This window comes from Bombina bombina, chromosome 1 (genome assembly GCF_027579735.1).
Source record: "Bombina bombina isolate aBomBom1 chromosome 1, aBomBom1.pri, whole genome shotgun sequence".
Classification (NCBI taxonomy): domain Eukaryota; kingdom Metazoa; phylum Chordata; class Amphibia; order Anura; family Bombinatoridae; genus Bombina; species Bombina bombina.
The window spans coordinates 305,390,230-305,412,715 of NC_069499.1; the positions used below are offsets into that span (position 1 = coordinate 305,390,230).

At 35.9% G+C, this 22,486-nt stretch overlaps 1 protein-coding gene across 1 annotated transcript in view; it reads left to right on the forward strand.

Moving 5' to 3' along the window:
• CLASP1 (cytoplasmic linker associated protein 1) overlaps positions 1-22,486 on the forward strand; it is a 905,754-nt gene that overhangs the window by 750,156 nt on the left and 133,112 nt on the right. Inside the window, exons 30-32 of the mRNA XM_053712150.1 lie at positions 1,359-1,465; positions 18,449-18,599; positions 20,327-20,573. Coding sequence (XP_053568125.1) covers positions 1,359-1,465; positions 18,449-18,599; positions 20,327-20,573 — 505 coding nt within the window. The remainder of the gene's footprint in view (positions 1-1,358; positions 1,466-18,448; positions 18,600-20,326; positions 20,574-22,486) is intronic.

Genomic DNA, 22,486 nt, shown 5'->3' on the forward strand with positions numbered 1-22,486 from the left:
TGATACCTTAGAAACAAATGGGAGAAGAGCGCCCCTGGGGGAAGCACCAGTGACTTTGAACAATGCAATGCAGGACTTTTCGCAAGAGTCAGTGCCGCATTTATGCGGCATACGTTCTGTAACGTTCTTTACATTGTAGTATAGGGACTTTTTTGTGTCGTTTTAAAGGACCAGTAAACACAGCAGATTTGCATAATCAACAAATGCAAGATAACAAGACAATACAATAGCATTTACTCTGAATTTCAAATGAGTAGTAGATTCTTTTCTAATACATTTTAAAGTTATATATATTTCCACTCCCCCTGTACCATGTGATAGCAATCAGCCAATCACAAATGCATATACGTATAGTCTGAGTTCTTGCACATGCTCAGTAGGAGCTGGTGACTCAAAAAAAGTGTAAATATAAAAGATTGCACATTTTTTTTAATGGAAGTAAATTGGAAAGTTGTTTAAAATTACATGCTCTATCTGAATCATGAAAATTTAATAAAGCCTGAGTGTCCCTTTAAGTTTGCTCATTTTCTAAATACAGACTTACAATGCTTCTAACCTTTTCAATAGATGGAAATGTCTTCTATAAATCTTCAAATTCTTGGCATAACATTATTTTTTAATTAAAGGAACATGAATGTCCAATGTTTTGCTGCATCAAAGAGAACATTTTAAAATGTCTTCACGTATGCGTAACAATTTCTAGACTGAGCCAGGCCTTAGGTATCGGTTGCACACGACCATGCATTTCTTCAGCATTCCAAACTCCTTTCAATTAACTATGTTTCATGCAACACATTAATACTAATGTCTTGTCTTGTGCTTGATGGGCCTTTTTTGTTTTGTTCATTTATAGCCAAGTAGTGACTGAGAGCAATGTCAGTATTATGTGTAGATTAAAAAAGCTTTGTGAGTGAAAGTTAAGAAACTCTCTATAGCAATCGCTTGTTAATGGAACATTGTTGTATCCCTGCAAGGCAGAGAACAAAATGTGAAAAGCAGAAACATGCTTCTTGCATCACACTGGTGCTACTCTTGCCAAACATTTGTAGGTCAAGATGTTACAGATTATATTATACCTTCATCTTATTTTCAATTTAACTGTTATTTCTTTAATTCAGTTACCAAATGGTTCATTGTACACTGCTGCAGGGGAAAAGGGTTAATATGGTAATTATTGTGTACCATGTGTCATAAACCACCTATACCGTGCCATGTCTCATAAAATATACACTTCGTTCATGTGTTCTGTTAACCTACCCACTAATCCTTTAGTACAAAACAACCAATGTTTTCAGGGGTTTTGTAGATCTATCAAGCAAGCTTTATGTATAAATATTGCTTTTTGTGTTTGTTTGCAGGGGTCCCCCAGCAATACCATTGGCCGAACGCCTCCTAGACACTCCAGCAGCAGGGCCAGCCCTTTGACATCACCAACCAACTGTTCTCATGGTGGTATCTCTCCAAGGTAACGTAAAATAATTTGTAAACCGCATTGTCTCGTAGTCTCTTTGGCCAAAAATATATTCTTATATTAATGGAAAAGCCGCACAGCACAATTCAAGGTTTGGCTTTCTACAGAGGGAGAGGCAAACTTAGCTGCTTATAGGGAGAGCACTTGTTACTCTTCCAGCTGGTAATATACTCTGTGTCATTTTAAGGGTGAGAATGTGGAATATTAAGACTATAGCAAGGAGTGGTTATTAAAATGAGCATTGTGCGTGAGAAAACTTACTTTTAATGTGTAACGGGGAAAGCCGTACAGTTATAGCAGTAAACTAAGCAGAAAGCAGCAAACTCACATGGGCAGCAATGGTTGGTTGTTTTTTTAATTAATTTATTTTTTAAAGACTAATCAAAGGGATAGAAAGGTCAAAATTAAAATGTACATAGGTGGGCTGTGTATTGCATCAGAGAAAATGTTAATTTGTGCCATACAAGCATAATATGTACACTGCTGAAAAACAATCACATCTTTTACCTGGAACATTTTTGCTAATGGAAATGTATTGCAAAATTCTTCTATTTAAAACTGAAATTAGCCCATTTACATTTCAATTTTGACCTCTCTGTTCCTTTAAAGGGATAGTAACCACCTTGAGATTTTATATAAAATGTTTGTTGTGCGTAGTTAAAGGGACACTGAACCCAAATTTTTTTCTTTTGTAATTCAGATAGAGCATGACATTTTAAGCAACTTTATAATTTACTCCTATTATCAAATGTACTTTATTCTCTTGGTATCTTTATTTGAAATGCAAGAATGTAAGTTTAGATGCCGGCCCATTTTTGGTGAACAACCTAGGTTGTCCTTGCTGACTGGTGGAGAAATTCATCCACCAATCAAAAACTGCTGTCCAGAGTTCTGAACCAAGAAAAAAGCTTAGATGCCTTCTTTTTCATATAAAGATAGCAAGAGAATGAAGAAACATTGATAATAGGAGTAAATTAGAAAGTTGCTTAAAATTGCATGTTCTGTTTGAATCACAAAATAAAAATTTTGGGTTCAGTGTCCCTTTAAACAACTTGTGCTTTGATTAGTTTACACACTTTTCTAATTCTCAGAGCTAGAAATGCACACTGCATGATTCTCAAGGCTAACCCTGCTGCTTATATTTCCTTAATTGGCTTTAGCAGCTAACTACAGAACAATGCATATAAACAGGGCTAGCCTTGTCAGATTGGCTCATCCAAATAAAGAAAAGGCATTTGGTGGTGTTTGACTATTTATAAACAATTGCAGCAATTGTTAATTTGTTTAAAAAAAACTTGACTAATGCTCTATAGCAAGACAGCAGAAACATGTTTTAATTGTAAAAAATGCTTAATTTTCCAACTTTGCAATAAGGGCAGTTCCTTTAAACATGAAAACAATGTTATTGTGGTGCGGGTTACGCATTAAAGGGGCAGTGTACTGTAACATTAATTTCCCCTTGAGTTCCCAGTCATTTGTTATACTTTCTTCAGAGTATAAAATGTGTGTGAAATTGCCCCTTTAGATTTACTTTTCTATGTGAAATAGCTATTTTTTTTGCTAGTTTAAACAACAACCCATTTCAATGGGCTGAGCTTTTAGTGAGAGCAGACCCTCCATCAATGTAATTTATTTGGCAGCTTCTTGTTTACATAGTTGTTTTTTTTTTATAACCAGTACTTACAGGTGGGGGATACAACAGGCAAAATCAGCTACTTAAAATAACAAAAGTAATTGAGCTATTTGTAAACAATTTAATACACTCCAGCTGGTAAAAATGGATTTCTGGGACCACATTAAAGGGGAGAAAATGTTACAGTACACCATCCCTATAATTTACAGCATTATGTCCTGCCTACAGTTATGTAGATATCACACGGTTAAAAATAAGTCTTGTAATCTTTATTGCAACTTTCCATACTCTTATTTCTTGTTAAATGTCATTTCAGTTTGAAATATTTAAGTACAATCATTGGAGTCAGTGTTACACTTTATATATGGCAAAAATATGTGCCTCATATATGTTAAAGATGCTAACTGTGCAGGTTTTGTGACCAGGCAAGATCATTATCTGCCAGTAGGAACCATTATTGCTACTTTGCTGTTCAGGTGATGCAATGTTATCAGTTTAAAACCTATCTTCTGTTTGTGTGCTGTTTTTCTTGGATGCCATGTAGAATTAGTTATAGATTTATTTAGGGAACTGGGAAAAACAGAAATAAAATGAGGCCAGTAAGTACATGGGGAGGAAAGTGCAATAAATTAAAATCTTGCACAGTTTAGTAATTGTAGATATAGTTGTTTTGTATTGTTTGGATGGGGTATATTTTTATTTAAAGGAAAAAAAAGGTGGAAATATGAAACAAATTTAAATTGTCTGGTTTAAGGGAAAGCCCAACATTTTCTTTAATGATTTAGATAGAACTTAGTTTTTAATTTACTTCTATTACCAAATTTGCTTTATTATCTTGTTGTTCTTTGCTGAAGAAACAGCAATGCACTACTGGCAGCTATCTTAACGCATCTAGTTATCCAATCACAAGACACAAATGTGTGCAGGCACCAATCGGCAGCAGCTCCCACTAGTGCTGGTTATGTGTGTATTCTTTTTCAACAAGGGATACAAAGAGAATAAAGCACATTTGAAAATAATTTAAAGGCGTCTCAAAATGTGCATGCTCTATCTGAAACATGCAAGTTTACATTTGACTTTCCTATCCCTTCAAAGGGATATTCCAGCCAAAATTGGAATCAACATGGATGTATTTCAGTTTTGACCAGAAGCATTTTTTAATATACATGTATTGGCAAATATACTTCTAATAAAAGCTATAGCTGTTTTTAAAAAAAAAAAAAAAAAAAGTAAGTATGCACAATGCACCAGCACACAGCTCTTGCTCGGAGAGCCTAATGTGCTTGTATCATCTGGTAATGACTCAATGTGTTAATTGCTGACATGATACAAGCCCCACTGGTGCTCTGAACAGCTGCAGTATTTAAAATGCTGGTGCACTGAGAATATCTAGCTATGCTTTTCATGCATGTGGAGACAAAATTGCCAACACTAAAACAGTGATAACTTTTATTAGAAGCATTTTGGCCAATGCATGCTTATTGCAAATATGTTTCTATTCAAAGATGTAATTCCTCTGTGCATTTAGTTTTTTACCGAATGTCTCTTTAAGATATAATATGAAACCATTCTGAAGGTTTGGTTGGCTTGCCTTGCATAAATAAATAACAATTGGAACTAATGTGATAAACTGGAAGAATTGTTTTACAGGGACACTAAAGTCAAAATAAAACTTTCATGATACAGACAGAGCCTGCAATTTTAAACAACTTTCCAGTTCACTTCCTTTATCAATGTGTGCACTACCGTTTTATATGCAAATTTCTGAGGCACCAGCTGCTACTGAGCATGAGTTTTTAATGTATATGAGTATGTGATTGGCTGATGGCTGTCGCATGATACAGTGGGCAGTCAAATGTAAGCAATCTTTGAAATTATCAGTAGATTTTTTTCCCCAAGAAATGTTGAAGTCCGAGCAAGTGCCATTGCATTGTCTTTTCATTGTGCATTTGTGGGTTATGAAATTCCACTGTATTTAGTGGTCCATTAACTGCAGGCATTCGAGTTCTGCATTAACATAACCTTTATCGTAGCTGTTGATTGGAAAACTGTCATAATTTTTGTCAAATATACTTCTTTAGTTCCTGAATTAGGTTGTTGCCTTCAGGCCTTAATTTTCAGAGAAATGAACAGTGAGGAGATAACTTTAGGGTAAGTTCTCATTTCAGTTTGGCAGAGTGAGGGATATGTCCCTGAAGGAGTTTCTTTGATGTTTGTCAAGAGGCAAGTCTCTGTCACAGGTCTGTTTACAATGGTGGACACCTCAGAGCTGCCTAGGCCATCAGAGGCATTCCCTGCGGCACTTGAGCCATTCTAGGCCAGGAAAAAATGTCAGTGCTGTAGCTGTCTGTCAGACTCTTTGAGTAAATGCTCAACCAATAGTTTGTGTATGACACAAAAGTATAACTTTATGCATTAACAGATGTGTATGGTATTTTGAAGCAATACACATTATTGATGTTACTGTTGATTTATATAAGGTTATTTCATCTTATAAATTCCCAAGTAAAAGTTTTACTTACCTCAAATATTATGGACCCCAAAGCTCATTTCCCCCACCCCCAAACTTTCTAAGAAGTTGATACATGTATACTAAAGATGCATATCAAAATCTCTATACTACAAATACAAACTTGGCATTCAGTGCATTATTATTTTTTACTTGATATTTAAGACACATTGTTAAAGCTTGATTATTGAATTACAACATTAAATTCTCAAGACAAGAACGTGAAACTGTAGTGCTGGATCTTGACACATTTAAGAGGGTCTGAAGGCTGAAAGCTGGGTACTGAGAACTTTATACTTTATCAAAGAATTTGTTCCCCTTAAAGTATTTAGCTTTATAATTTATTTCTTCTGGAATGTTATCAATGAAGGATTAACTTTTAGTCCATCTCTTAGAAAGTTCAGGTGTTTACTCATTGTTTTATTCTAGGGAAAGTGGGACTTCACCTAGACATTATAGAGCTGTAGAGAAAGGATATTACTTTGTGCCAGCCAGTTGACTAGATGGAAGTATAAATTATTTTATAATAAAGAATCAAATAAAGGTATAGTGTGTCTTAACACATGTAAAGGGTAAAATTGGCCAGGATTGGCACTATACATGTCATTTACAGAATTATTTAAACATACTGCTAAGAAAAGGCGTGTATTAAGGCATCTGAATAAAAACCTAGTCATACTACCAAGACCGTGACTCTTTGTAAAGCACAGGAGGACATATTTGGAAGGTGTTGGAAAACAGCTGACGAGGTGCTTTCAGCTGGTTTTAGGTTGAAAGTACAGTTATGTTTAGCTTTAGCTTCACTATGTAGGGACTTCCATTTTTCTTTAAATCACTATGGTCCAAAACTTGTGGATGCAAGTCCATTTTTGTTATAATTTCTATAAAGTGTTAAAGGGGCAGTAAACACCTTGTAATTTCTTTCATACAGGAGGTGAGAGTCCATGATCCATTACTCCTGTGAATTATTACCACTAGAAGGACGCAAAGATTCCTAAACACAAGAGCTCTATAAAACCCCTCATATGTACCTAAGTTTTTACTTTGCATCAGCTGGAGGTGGTTGAATAATGATGATGTTAATTTGTTTCTTCAGTGAGAGGGGTTCTCAGTCTATATTGAGGCCCGGTTTTCCCTCAGAGTGCAGTGCTTGTCAGAGGGACGTAAATGGGGTTGTTTTTTTTTTGCTTCTTTTTCACCTCATGGGAAATCTGTTGCAGGGGTCCTTCTATGGATCTACAATATACTCCTATTCCATAACCTCTGCTGATATGTTTCAGTACTGGTTTGGCTCTCTACTGGTTGTTTGTTGGTGGATGAGTGTCTATTGGTAAGTATATATTTTTTAACATTTAGAGACACTATAGCCTTATTATGGGCATTTATTATTTATATATATATATGTATATAGAGAGAGAGAGACTCAATTAGGAACAAATATGTTTGTACAAACCAGCAGGGTGCATTTCAAGCTCTGATAATTAAAAAATAGCTCAATTCTCAGAGCTACATTACATGAAAGGGGCAAAATACAGTATATTGCAAAGTTTCATTACACATAACTAAACATTTCTTTCATGTAATTAGCAAGAGTCCATGAGCTAGTGACGTATGGGATATACATTCCTACCAGGAGGGGCAAAGTTTCCCAAACCTTAAAATGCCTATAAATACACTCCTCACCACACCCACAATTCAGTTTTACAAACTTTGCCTCCGATGGAGGTGGTGAAGTAAGTTTGTGCTAGATTCTACGTTGATATGCGCTCCGCAGCAAGTTGGAGCCCGGTTTTCCTCTCAGCGTGCAGTGAATGTCAGAGGGATGTGAGGAGAGTATTGCCTATTTGAATGCAGTGATCTCCTTCTACGGGGTCTATTTCATAGGTTCTCTGTTATCGGTCGTAGAGATTCATCTCTTACCTCCCTTTTCAGATCGACGATATACTCTTATATATACCATTACCTCTGCTGATTCTCGTTTCAGTACTGGTTTGGCTTTCTACAAACATGTAGATGAGTGTCCTGGGGTAAGTAAATCTTATTTTCTGTGACACTCTAAGCTATGGTTGGGCACTTTGTTTATAAAGTTCTAAATATATGTATTCAAACATTTATTTGCCTTGACTCAGAATGTTCAACTTTCCTTATTTTTCAGACAGTCAGTTTCATATTTGGGATAATGCATTTGAATTAATCATTTTTTCTTACCTTCAAAAATTTGACTCTTTTTTTTCCCTGTGGGCTGTTAGGCTCGCGGGGGCTGAAAATGCTTCATTTTATTGCGTCATTCTTGGCGCCAAAAATGTCGGCGTTCCGGATGTGGCGTCATTTTTGGCGCCAAATAATGTGGGCGTCTGATTTGGCGCTAAAAAATATGGGCGTCGCTTTTGTCTCCACATTATTTTAGTCTCATTTTTTTCATTGCTTCTGGTTGCTAGAAGCTTGTTCTTTGGCATTTTTTCCCATTCCTGAAACTGTCATTTAAGGAATTTGATCAATTTTGCTTTATATGTTGTTTTTTTGTCTTACATATTGCAAGATGTCTCACGTTGCATCTGAGTCAGAAGATACTACAGGAAAATCGTTGTCTAGTGCTGGAGCTACCAAGTGTATCTGCTATAATTTTTGGTATCTGTTTCTCCAGCTGTATTGCATGTCATGACAAACTTATTAATGCAGATAAAATTTCCTTTAGTACTGTTACATTACCTGTTGCTGTTCCGTCAACATCTAATTTTCAGAGTGTTCCTGATAAACATAAGAGATTTTATTTTTTTAAATCCATTAAGAAGGCTATGTCTGTTATTTCTCCTTCTAGTTTACATAAGTCTTTTAAAACTTCTCTTTTTTCAGATGAATTTTTAAATGAACATCATCATTCTGATACTGATAAATCTTTGTATTTGTTCAAGATGGAATTTATTCGTTCTTTATTTAAAGAAGTATTAATTGCATTAGAAATAGAGGATTCTGGTCCTCTTGATACTAAATCTAAACGTTTAAATAAGGTTTTTAAATCTCCTGTAGTTATTCCAGAAGTGTTTAATCTCCCTGATGCTATTTCTGAAGTAATTTCCAGGGAATGGAATAATTTGGGTAATTCTTTTACTCCTTCTAAACGTTTAAGCAATTATATCCTGTGCCATCTGACAGATTAGAGTTTTTTTGGGACAAAATCCCTAAGGTTATGGGGCTGTCTCTACTCCTGCTAAATGTACTACTATTCCTACGGCAGATAGTACTTTATTTAAGGGAAATTGAATCCTTTCTAAGAAAAGCTTACTTATGTTCAGGTAATCTTCTTAGACCTGCTATATTTTTAGCGGATGTTGCTGCAGCTTCAACTTTTTGGTTAGGAGCTTTAGCGCAACAAGTAACAGATCATAATTTTATAGCATTATTATTATTCTATAACATGCTAATAATTTTATTGGTGATACCATCTTTTGATATCATTAGAGTTGATGTCAGGTATATGTCTCTAGCTATTTTAGCTAGAAAAGCTTTATGGATTAAACTTGGAATGCTGATATGTCTTCTAAGTCAACTTTGCTTTCCCTTTCTTTCCAGGGTATTAAATTATTATTTCAATTGTTTCTGGAAGGAAGGGAACTTTTTTACCAAAGGATTAAAAATCTAAGGTAAATTTAGGTCTAATAATCTTTTTTGTTCCTTTCCTCACAACAAGGAACAAAAGCCTGATCCTTCATCCTTAGGAGCGGTATCAGTTTGGAAACTATTTCCAGTTTGGAATATATCCAAGCCTTATAGAAATCTATAGCCAGCTCCTAAGTACCCATGAAGGTGCGGCCCTTATTCCAGCTCAGCTGGTATGGGGCAGATTACGTTTTCTTCAAAGAAATTTGGATCAATTCCGTTCTCAATCTCTGGTTTCAGAACATTGTTTCAGAAAGGTACAGAATTGGCTTCAGTTAAGGCCTCCTGCTAAGAGATTTTTTTCTTTCCCGTGTCCCAGTTAACACAGCAAAGGCTCAGCATTTCTGAAATGTGTTTCAGATCTAGAGTTGGTTGGAGTAATTATGCCAGTTCCAGTTCTGGAACAGGGGCTGGGGTTTTATTTTATCTCTTCATTGTACCAAGAAGGTCAATTCCTTCAGACCAGTTCCGGATCTATCAATATTGAATCGTTATGTAAGGATACCAACATTCAAGATGGTTACTGTAGGACTATCCTGTTTTTTGTTTAGCAAGGGCATTATATGTCTACAATAGATTTACAGGATGTGTATCTGCATATTCCGATTCATCCAGATCACTTTTAGTGTCTGAGATTCTCTTTTTAGACAAGCATTACCAGTTTTTTTGGCTCTACCGTTTGGCCTAGCCTCAGTTCCAAGAATTTTTTTCAAAGGTTCTCGGTGCCCTTCTTTCTGTAATCAGAGAACAGGGTTTTGGTATTTCCTTATTTGGACGATATCTTGGTATTTGCTCAGTCTTCTCATTTTCGAAGAATCTCATACGTATCGACTTGTGTTGTTTCTTCAAGTTCATGGTTGGAGGTTCAATTTACTAATCAGTTCATTGATTCCTCAGACAAGGGTAACCTTTTTAGGTTTCTAGATAGATTCAGTGTCTATGACTCTGTCCTTGTCAGACAAGAGAAGTTTAACATTGATATCAGCTTGTCAAAACCTTCAGTCACAATCATTCCCTTTGGTAGCCTTATGCATGGAAATTTTAGGTCTTAGGACTGCCGCATCAGATGCGATCTCCTTTGCTCGTTTTCACATGCGACCTCTTCAGCTCTGTATGCTGAACCAATGGTGCAGGGATTACTCAAAGATATCTCAATTAATATCTTTAAACCGATTATACGACACTCTCTGACATGGTGTACAGATCACCATCGTTTAGTTCAGGGGGCTTCTTGTTCTTCCGACCTGGACTATAATCTCAACAGATGCAAGTCTTACAGGTTGGGGAGCTGTGTGGGGGTATCTGACGGCACAAGGGGTTTGGGAATCTCAGGAGGTGAGATTTACGATTAGTATTTTGAAACTCCGTGCAATTTTCAGAGCTTTTCAGTCTTGGCCTCTTCTGAAGAGAGAGTTGTTCATTTGTTTTCAGATAGACAATGTCACAACTGTGGCATACATCAATCATCAAGGAGGGACTCACAGTCCTCTGGTTATGAAAGAAGTATCTCGAATTTTGGTTTGGGCGGAATCCAGCTCCTGTCTAATCTCTGCGGTTCATATACCAGGTATGGACAATTGGAAAGCGGATTATCTCAGTCGCCAAACGTTGCACCTGGGCGAATGGTCTCTTCACCCAGAGGTATTTCCTCAGATTGTTCAAATGTGGGAACTCCCAGAAATAGATCTGATGGCTTCTCATCTAAACAAGAAACTTCCCTGGTATCTGTCCGGATCCCGGGATCCTCGGGTGGAGGCAGTGGATGCATTATTTCTTCCTTACAAGTGTCATCCTGCCTATATCTTTCCGCCTCTAGTTCTTCTTCCAAGGGTATTCTCCAATATTCTAAAGGAATGCTTGTTTGTTCTGCTGGTAGCTCCAGCATGGCCTCACAGGTTTTGGTATGCAGATCTTGTCCGGATGGCCTCTTTCCAACCGTGGACTCTTCCGTTAAGACCAGTCTTTCTGTCTCAAAACCTTAATTTTAAGGTATGGAGTTTGAACGCTTGATTCTTGGTCAAAGAGGTTTCTCTGACTCTGTGATTGATACTATGTGACAGGCTCGTAAATCTGTATCTAGAGAGATATATTATAGAGTCTGGAAGACTTATATTTCTTAGTGTCTTTCTCATCTTTTTTCTTGGCATTCTTTTTGAATACCGAGAATTTTACAGTTTCTTCAGGATGGTTTAGATAAAGGTTTGTCCGCAAGTTCCTTGAAAGACAAATCTCTGCTCTTTCTGTTCTTTTTCACAGAAGGTTTGCTAATCTTCCTGATATTTATTGTTTTGTACAACCTTTGGTTCGTATAAAACCTGTCATTAAGTCAATTTCTCCTCCTTGGAGTTTGAATTTGGTTCTGGGGGCTCTTCAAGCTCTTCCTTTTGAACCCATGCATTCTTTGGTCATTATATTACTTTCTTTGAAAGTTTTGTTTCTTTTGGCCATCTCTTCTGCCAGAAGAGTCTCTGAATTATCTACTCTTTTTTGTGAGTCTCCTTTTCTGATTTTGCATCAGGATAAGGCGGTGCTGCGAACTTCTTTTGAATTTTTTACCTAAGGTTGTGAATTCTAACAACATTAGTAGAGAAATTGTGGTTCCTTCATTATGTCCTGATCCTATGAATTCTAAGGAGAAATCATTGCATTCTTTGGATGCTGTTAGAGCTTTGTAATATTATGTTGAATCTACTAAGTCTTTCCCAAAGACTTCTAGTCTATTTGTCATCTTTTCCGGTTCTAGAAAAGGCCAGAAAGCTTCTGCCATTTCTTTGGCATCTTGGTTGAAATCTTTATTTCATCATGCCTATGTTGAGTCGGGTAACACTCCGCCTCAAAGGATTACAGCTCATTCTACTAGGTCAGTTTCTACTTCCTGGGCGTTTAGGAATGAAGCTTCGGTTGATTAGATTTGCAAAGCAGCAACTTGGTCCTCTTTGCATAATTTTACTAAATTCTACCATTTTGTTGTGTTTTCTTCTTTTGAAGCAGTTTTTGGTAGAAACGTACTTCAGGCAGTGTTTTCAGTTTGAATCTTCTGCTTATGTTTTTTCATTAAAATTTTATTCTGGGTGTGGATTATTTTCAGCAGGAATTGGCTGTCTTTATTTTATCCCTCCCTCTCTAGTGACTCTTGCGTGGAAAGATCCACATCTTGGGTAGTCATTATCCCATACGTCACTAGCTCATGGACTCTTGCTAATTACATGAAAGAAAACATAATTTATGTAAGAACTTACCTGATAAATTCATTTCTTTCATATTAGCAAGAGTCCATGAGGACCGCCCTTTTTTGTGGTGGTTTTGATTTTTTTTGTATAAAGCACAATTATTCCAATTCCTTATTTTATATGCTTTCGCACTTTTTTCTTATCACCCCACTTCTTGGCTATTCGTTAAACTGAATTGTGGGTGTGGTGAGGGGTGTATTTATAGGCATTTTAAGGTTTGGGAAACTTTGCCCCTCCTGGTAGGAATGTATATCCCATACGTCACTAGCTCATGGACTCTTGCTAATATGAAAGAAATGAATTTATCAGGTAAGTTCTTACATAAATTATGTTTTTATATAAAAAAAATCTCAAGGTGTCTACTGTCCCTTTAATAGAGGAAATAGTGTTTGCAATGGAACTGAACTATTAGGTAACTAGTATAGACATTTTGTATATATTTGCATACATGTAACAAAATCAGGTCTAGTATTACACAATGCTGTGAACAATTCATTCAAGAAGTAATAATGTTCATGTCTCCACCAAAATACTTCCATGCTGTTAACCGTTGTTGTTTTGTGTTCCCTCTATCATTGAAAGAATATCTTAGCAGATATTGTGGTATTCAGTGGCTTAATGTATGACATGAAATAACATGTTTAAGTTATTACAAACTGGGGTCTTCATTTTCTCCTTATACCTATATCTGATAAATGCATGAAACTGCAGCTTCTTTTCTTTCTTTCTTTTTTTTCTTCCTTTTTTTTCTTCCTTTCTCCACCCCCTGCTCTTTCTTGACCCCTTCTCCCCATGGCAGCAGGCTGTGGGGTTGGAGTGCAGATGGGCTATCGAAGCATCTCCCTCCACCATCTCACTCCATCCCCACTGGTCCGTCTCACAAGTCGTTCAGGCGCTCTTACTCTCCCAGGTAACTATGCTACCTGTTAAACTTGCAACCGTGTCACAATATTATTAGATTTGTAGTTTCAATGAAATAAATCAGTTGGTCAGTAACGACAGAAGGATAGGGACTCTCCTCTTTTTCAATGGTTCTCATCAGATTGTGTTCAAAATTAAAACCTGTTCTCCTTTTCCCCCCTGCTCACAGTCTTAAGACTTAGTTGTACATTACAACAGATATATATATATATATATATATATATATATATATATGTGTGTGTGTATATATGTATATATGTGTGTGTGTATGTATATATATAATTAACAAATCTATATAGTTGCAGTTTTAAGTTCTCTAAAGATTCGATAGAATCTGCACATTAACTACAGAAGCTTATAGCCTAGCCCAGGGCTTTGCATAGCTAGAATAGATTGTATTATCCTTGATCTGACTCATGCAAAGAAACTATAAAGACAACATAACATGTCTCTATTTTAAACTGATGAAACCTTAAAACAGATGTCAATGCCCCCTTACAATAATATATTTATGTCTAGTAAAGTTTGCTTAGAAATAGATTGCTTCAGTAAGATTTAATAGGACATTTTTTTCCCCCTTTAATGTGTTCCCATTGGTCCATTTTACCTGCTGGAGTGTATTTAATTGTTTGAAAACATTTTCTTTACCTGTATTTGTTATTTGAAATAGCTACTTTTTACCTTTTGTATCCCCATCTTCACTAAAAAACAGTTACAGTGACTTTTTCTGTAGGAAAGCTATGTAAGTATGAAACAATAGCACCGATTAAACTCCCCGTGGAGGTGAATGACATATTTTGTATGAAATTGTTGCTTGTGTTTTTTGAACTCCCAGCCCTAATTAGCGTTTCAATACCTAACATAAATACATGCAGACTCCACCCATTATGTCCTAGGAGAGGTTTAAATGATAAAAAAGAGATCTTTCAAACACATAAATACGAAGGAGCAATTTCCCATACATTTAATACTCTTCAGTAGGTTTAAACAAGTCATTTTATAACACAGTAAGGGGAAACCTTGTTTTGTAGAACAGTGTCCTTTTAAGCATGAGACATTAAATAAAAATGAGATGCTTTCTGGTGATGGTTCCTGTGCCTTCTCATTTAGGGCCCAGTTATCTAATGCTCACCGCTCTGGCGAGATGATATAAGAAGCTTTGTGACAGTACAGCGATATCCCTCAAAGAATTTTAGAAACACAAATTTTACCTTGAGAGAACTATGCAGAGTTCTTTATGTGGGTATACCAAATTAAGATCAATATAGCACCTATGTAAGTACAGCGTGCACGCTCTAGGAGTCACTTCTAACAATCCAGTAGTAGAAACCAAGAAGGCTACAACATCAGCACCAGTAGTTATTTAGTCAGCTCGTATTGAATAAGTGCAAGGAGCAATTCAAAGACATGTATAAGGGCTCATAGCCTAAAGCATTGTCTTTGTATTGCTACTTGCCCTTATCAAATATGATCATTGCTGGTGGTGCTGCAGTATTCTTCTTGGGTTCTGTATGTGAAGGAAAAGCTTCAACATTACATTATAAGGTCAAAAAAAAAAAAAGTACCAAAGATTGTGAGATTTCTCTCCATGACGTTGAGTTTCTGATTATTGGGCCCTATAGATAATGCAGTACAGATGGTCAGAAACTTATAAAATGAGGTTGATTTGAAGCAAGCATTTAACATAAAAATAATTTTCGTTCTTAGATATAACAAAGGCAGCCTCGTGAATCTTTCTTCTAAGTTACTTTGGAGTCTTCTGTCGGATGTACACATGAACAGTAGTGTTAATGTTTATGGCACGTTTCTCCATATATATTTGGCAGTAAGATGGTCAGCTAGAGATGAACGACAACTTGACTGGTGTCCTATAAAATAGTTTTTAGCACTTAGTATATTTTTGATTTAAAACAAACTTTTAATAATATTTTCTATCCGTTTTGAAAACCAGTATGTTACTTCTATGTTCTGTAAAGGGCCCTATATTTATTTTAAGTCTGTTAGGTATGGTCAAAGCTTGATTAGAACTAGACAACAAATTGCTGACCAACATACACAGTCAAGAAGTATCTTTTCTCTACTCAGGTCAGCAGACATCTCTACAAGCCTGCTGCTCATTTCAAAGCTAGAACTATGAGATTAGAAATCATTTGAGGAGAAGTAAAAACAAATTGGTGAATGAGCTACAAGCATTAAGTAGAAAGCACCAGTAGATTTGATTTACTGAAACTGTTTTCTGCATTTTTATACAAGTTCAATCAAGCTTTTTAATGATACTTCAAAATTTTCCCACCCATTTCACACAGTTCTACAGGTGTGACACCAAGTACATATCATTTTTGTTCTCATTGCTTCTTGTGTTCTGCGCATTACCCCAATACACAGTCTTTGGTGGTTTTTCTTTTTGTTTTTTTCTTCTGTAGCTGATAATTTTATGAACTCCAGTGGGGAAATCTTAAAACCATTGTTTCTGATTCATAGACTAAAAAAAATGTAAACCACTGCTGTGTTTTTTTTTTAGTTAAGCAAAATGTAAAGTAGAGTGTCTCTGTCAACCAGACATTGTCATTGTTTTGCTACAGTGCTTGCTCTTTATTATATAAGTAAAACCCCTTCCCTCTCTCTTAGTTTAAGACCAGCTTGGGCAAAACCAGGATATTTTATATTATTATAGGAAATAATATTGTGACACCCGATTCTTCTCCATTTGTGAATGCCACATGCTTCATCCTGTGCTTCTTTGGGTACTGTTGCATGATGTTAATTGGTAATGCTACCTTAACCTTTTTGACTGCCGGAAAGGGCTTCAGTGCACAACGCTCTGAAGCAGCCAAACGGTTAAAGGGACAATCAGATCACTATTCCATGAGTTAAAGCAACAACTGTTTTTTTATCTTATCCAAGTGACACTTTTGAGATATTTTACCTTCCAAATAAGGTGGGGGTTTTTGTTTTGTTTTTTTTAATCTATATCAATTAGTAATTAAAAATGTGGGCTAAAAATGGAAGGTGTCAGACGCTCTGCAGTTTTGTGCAAGGAGGTGCTGTTGCTTTAACTGTTGGTTATGATTTTCACTGCCTAGAAGTCTGTGCACCCATTCCATGATTTTTGGTTTTACTAAGAATTATAGCAGAGGGAAACTTTGTTCTCTAATTGTGATTGCTTGGCTGCAGGTGGTAAAACGGACTGTTGTAGAGCTACTTATTGTTTTCCCTATTTGCAAAGTCAAGGGACGTATCACACGTGACTGGTTTGTTAGATTTAATATGAAGATGAGGCTAATATGTTGAAACTCTTACAGTTAAGCATTTAAGGGACCAGAAATGCATGCATGCATCTATCTTGTAACCATTGTGCATTCAAAAGGTAATATGGACTTTTGAGTTTAAATAAAAACACAGATATGACATTCTCAGTCTTCTTTGCTGCAAACGTCTAGCTCTTTGTGATGTCATATCCCACTGCGCAGCTTGAATTTTCAAGATCTACGCTATATCCGGTTTCATTGCATTTTATTATACCCCAGGGCTATAGAGACAGTGTAAAGTTTTAGATCAAAATAGGTCTATGCTAAATAACTCAAATTTAATGTCTCTACAGCTTTGTAAATATTTTGTATTATTTAATATTAAGAGTAAAAGGCAGGATGGACCAAAGGTATAAATTACTGAACTGCAACTTTATTGGTACTCCTGCTAACAGTAAATTGGCAAAAAAAGATTTTGTTAAAACAGTTGCCGAGATTTAATTCCATAATAGATTAAATGATATAGTATGCAGGAATCTTTGGTACTGCCACTTTTCAAATTGCCCAAAGGGTTATTTTCTAATAGTTAGAGCCTCTTTGTCCCCGTTTCAATTAACTAATTTTACTTAAAGTTTGTAACTGAGTTAGCACACATTTCCATTAATGCTGTTGTATTTTACATTACACTTCTTCAGAGAGGTACAATGGGCCACAATTACATGATGTTTACAAGATCAATTAACCCTATATAGTGATTGGTTAATTCCATAAATCCAATAGATATGTTGAAAACGTTTCCATTATTTATTATCTGACTGTAGTCATAGCAACCAATCACATGTATAAAAGATCACTTATCTGGATTAACTGATCCACAAAAAGGTTTTTACATTTTAAAGTAAAACTAGTTCAACTACTTCCATTTCTAGAATCTGAGTAATTGGAGTCATTTTTAATAACTTATGTGATCCTGTATATTAGTTGTTGTTTTTTGGGGGGGCTGCGTGTAGGATTTACATTGTATTAGTTCATTATGGCTTTTGATGCGCTCCCATTCTTTATTCTTAATATTTTTTATTTATTAGTATTTCATAAGTATACAAATGCTTGTGGTATGAAGGATCTTTTTTAAAGTCATTTTGACTCAGTTATTTGCATGGAGTCTTGTAGTACTATGGTAGCTCATTAACCAGGTTAAAGGGATACTAATTCCAATTTTTTTTATTTAATGATTTAGATAGAGCATGCAATTTTAAGCAACTTCCTATTTTGCTCCTATTATCAATTTTTCTTCGTTCTCTTTCTATCTTTACATAATAAAGCAGGAATGTAAAGCTTAGGAGCCGGCCTATTTTTGGTTCAAAACCTGGGTTACGCTTGCTTATTGGTTGGCTGAATGTAGTCACCAATAAGCAAGCTCTATCCAGGGTGTTGAACCTAAAATGGGCCGGCTCCTAAGCTTCACATTCCAGCTTTTTAAATAAAGATAGCTAGAGAACGTAGAAAATGTGATAATAGGAGTAAATTAGAAAGTTACTAAAAATTGCATGCTCTTTCTGAATCGTGAAATAAAAAAATTGGGTTTAGTGTCCCTTTAACTCTCTAGGCCTCTCACGTCTCATGATTCTTATATAGTTCATTCCATCATGCTTTTAATTGCCAGGGATCCTCTGCTTGGAGCTTTTACCATCTGTCTTTTAGCTCATTGATTAGAAACCTTCACATGCTGCATTTTCTAAGTCTTATGTTAAAGATCACTGCATGCCTTCTATTCTGCAGCATGCTGGATTACGACACAGAAAACCTGAATTCAGATGAAATCTACAGCTCTTTGCGTGGGGTCACTGAAGCTATTGAGAAGTTCAGCTTCCGCAGCCAAGAGGACCTTAACGAGCCAGTTAAACGAGATGGGAAAAAGGATGGTGATCTAGTGAGTATTGTGTTTTACTTGTTATGCTATCTAAGGGGTAGGGCTTCCGCAGAAAGTTTATTTCCCTAGGCCAGTAAAGGGTACTGAGTCCTGAAATACTATGCAGTTAAACCAGCATATTCATAACTTTAGAGTAGTTGCCTGTATGAAAAAAATAGATCTGAACATTTCTGGTAACCACTCTTTCACTCTCTATAGAAAGTCTTAGATTCTGCAGTACCAAATAGCCAGCATTGTATTAACTTTATCGCATGTCAGAGCTACACATCCTTCATCAAGTTTTATATAGAGAACACTGTTGTTAGTCAGCTCTCTCCTGATATCCAGCTATATGATTGATCCTTTAAACTAGTCCACAAAAAGCTAAAAGTTATTGAAGCAACCTTAAAAAACAAAGAAAAAAACCTATTTGTATTCTGTTTCTCACTGAATGTTTAAATTAATGATTGAATACCCAACCTATATATCTGTTGTTGTTTTTTTCAAAATTAAATTTTTTATTTGTAAAAATCATTATTTTCTCACATACAAACTAAGATTATGTGCTGTATGAATACATTGTCTTGGAACTGTAGAAAATTACAGTTTTATTATTTTTTTGCTGCTGTATATTTTGTGCTACAAACAGCTGGGGGTGCATACATATGTAGAAGAATAAATAATACTACCGTAATCATTCTTTGTTAGACTACACACAATTATAGATTATACACTCCTATATAATTCACTGTATCTTCTTAATTCAAGGTACTTTTAGAACAAATGTCTTATGGATTGCTCTTCCTCCGACTTAAGCAACAAGTTATTTTTTCATGCATCCGTTAATCTCTAGTTTGCTTTGGTAATGATTCGTCCTATAAAATATGGAACCACAAGATTGTTATTTCAACACAAAGTAGAAAGCCCAAATCTTACCCTAAGCAGTATTAAAATTACCTGTCCCAGAAGTGAATTAATAAATTAGCATACATTTATACATCAAAATACTGTGCAATCAGTTGATGAAAGACTTACACAAATCTTAAAATTTCCAAATTTTCTACCATGCTTAAAACCATACATTTAAGAATTCAAAAAGTCTGGTATAAGATCTATCCATCACAATATGAAAACTTACTAGGAACTTGTCTAGCCATACTTGGAGGACCACACACAACAAGGGGAGTATCAACCTGGTATGGACAAAAATCCTGGTGAGCAGCAGTGAAATCCTTTACAGTAGCTACGATACTTTACCAATGATCCTGTGAGTAAGTTCCATTTTGTAGAATGGGGCCCAGTTGATGTATACTGCACCATAAATCCTTAGTGTTTACTTTATAGACAGACACCTTATACCGGACTTTTTGAATTCTTGAACCAGATGATTATGTAATTAAGACTGGGGCTTTATTTATAGTTTGATGGAATTTTCCTGCTTTTTATTATGTAATTTATTTCATGTATGGTAATAATTTGCACAATTTGGAGATTTTAACTACAAGAATATTAGATGATTTATACATGTGATCATTTTCTCCATATTCAAATTAATAAGTCCTCTCTTCCCCTCTGATTAAGTGCTAGATTCGCTGTTCTAAAGCCAAATCTTTCAGGGTGGGAAGGGTATATATCGGGCAATAGGAGAGGTCTCAAAGACGATTGTGAAGTTTCTAGCTTATTGACAGGAAGTTATATGTCACCTTTGAACATCTTAGTGTCATTGAGTACTTCTGTATTACCAACAGATTTCACGAGATGGTGGAATTGCTTCTCCAGCTTGTGACCTCCGGGTTGGCTCCGATATGGTAGAAGGAGGAAGGATGGCACTGGATAATAAAACATCCCTTCTGAACACCCAGCCACCCCGTGCCTTCACAGGACCACGAGGCCGAGACTACAACCCCTTCCCATACTCTGACTCCATTAACAGCTATGATAAGACAGCTCTCAAAGAAGCAGTGTTTGATGATGATATGGACCAGCTACGTGACGGTTGGTAACTGCCATTAACTTGTTAAAAACAAGCGTTCAGATAATATTGACATGCAAAAATTACATGTTTCCTCAGACAATATATTTTTTGCATTAGTGACTTTAGGTTACTATATGTTTAATCCCTTGGGAGCTGCTCACATTACAGCTCCTACGCAGGAAGTGATGATTAATGGCTAGGTATGTGCTATTCCACTCACATAACTAACTATGCTACATAATCTACAAGTCTGTTGGCAAACTTTGTTCATTTCAGTATGAGCCCATTACAGCAGTGAAATTCAGTATAATGAGCACTGAGCTATCTGGTATGCTGTTAGTCTGTCATAGGCACAGGTTAAATTAGTTTACAATCGATCACTGTAACTTTATTTTCACTGGGTAAAAACTTGCACAAAGTTAGTTAAGGACTTTCCTGAGCTTTGCTACATTATATTCAAATTCACAAAAATCAACTTTTGTTCTTCTGTTTCTCTAAACACATCTCATAAATACTTAATTTTACATGTCCAATTTTAAAGTAAGATGGTTTTATTAGCATGAAATTAATGAATTCAATTTACAGATTGGCATGCATTTTGATCTTTTTTACTCAATGTGTGCATACACTAACCCATTATCTAAATCTCCATGCCAATTTTTGTAGATAGGTACAGTGGTTTTTGTTATAGATTTGTCAGAACATTATAAAAAAATGACTGTTTTCCTTCTTAATAACTCCAAGTCCCAACTAAAGTGCCAAATTATAGCCAAAGCGGTGTACCCATTTAAAAGGCATTAAAAAAATCAGTTTTAACATAGAATGCTTGTTTGAACTCATGTCACAGATGTGAGTTTCTCGATTGCCAAAAACAGAAGCAGTGGGGAATTAACACCTTAAAGAGACATTCCTGCCAAAATTGGAATCCACATTGATCCATTTCAGTTTTAAAAAGAAGCATGTTTGTAATATACATGTGTTGGCTAAAATACTTCTAATAAAAGCTATAGTTGTTTAAAAAGTGTATTTAAGTATGCACCGTGCACTAGCCTAAGGTGCTTGTACCATCTGATAATGACTAAATTTGTTAATTGCGTCATATTAGCCCCAGTTGTGCTCTGAGCAGCCGCAGTATTAAAATGGTGCACTTAGAATATCTAGCTATACTTCACATGCACGTGCAGAGACAAATGTTAACCCTAAAAAAGTGATAATTTCTCCTGTTAAGTGTAGTCAGTCCACGGGTCATCCATTACTTATGGGATTATATCTCCTCCCTAACAGGAAGTGCAAGAGGATCACCCAAGCAGAGCTGCTATATAGCTCCTCCCCTCTACGTCATACCAAGTCATTCTCTTGCACCTAACTAATAGATAGGACGTGTGAGAGGACTGTGGTTGTTAAACTTAGTTTTTATTTCTTCAATCAAAAGTTTGTTATTTTAAACAGCACCGGAGTGTGTTGTTTTTTCTCAGGCAGCATTAGAAGAAGAATCTACCTGAGTTTGTGTATGATCTTAGCGGACGTAACTAAGATCCATTTGCTGTTCTCGGCCATTCTGAGGAGCGAGGTAACTTCAGAACAGGGGACAGCAGGCAGGGTTCACCTGCAAGGAGGTATGTTGCAGTATATTATTTTCTAAGGAATGGAATTGACTGAAAAAATACTGCTGATACCGATGTAATGTAAGTACAGCCTTAAATGCAGTAGTAGTGACTGGTATCAGGCTGATATGTATGTATGTTTACACTGAGGTATTTCTAGGGAATGGCACTTCACTAAGAAAATACTGTATACATATAACTTATAGCCTATACTGCAGTGAAAGCGACTAGCAGCAGGCTTTTTAATAACATTTCATAATTTTATGTTTAAAACGTTTACTGGCATGTTAATCGTTTTTCTCTGAGGTACTTGGTGATAAAACTTTATG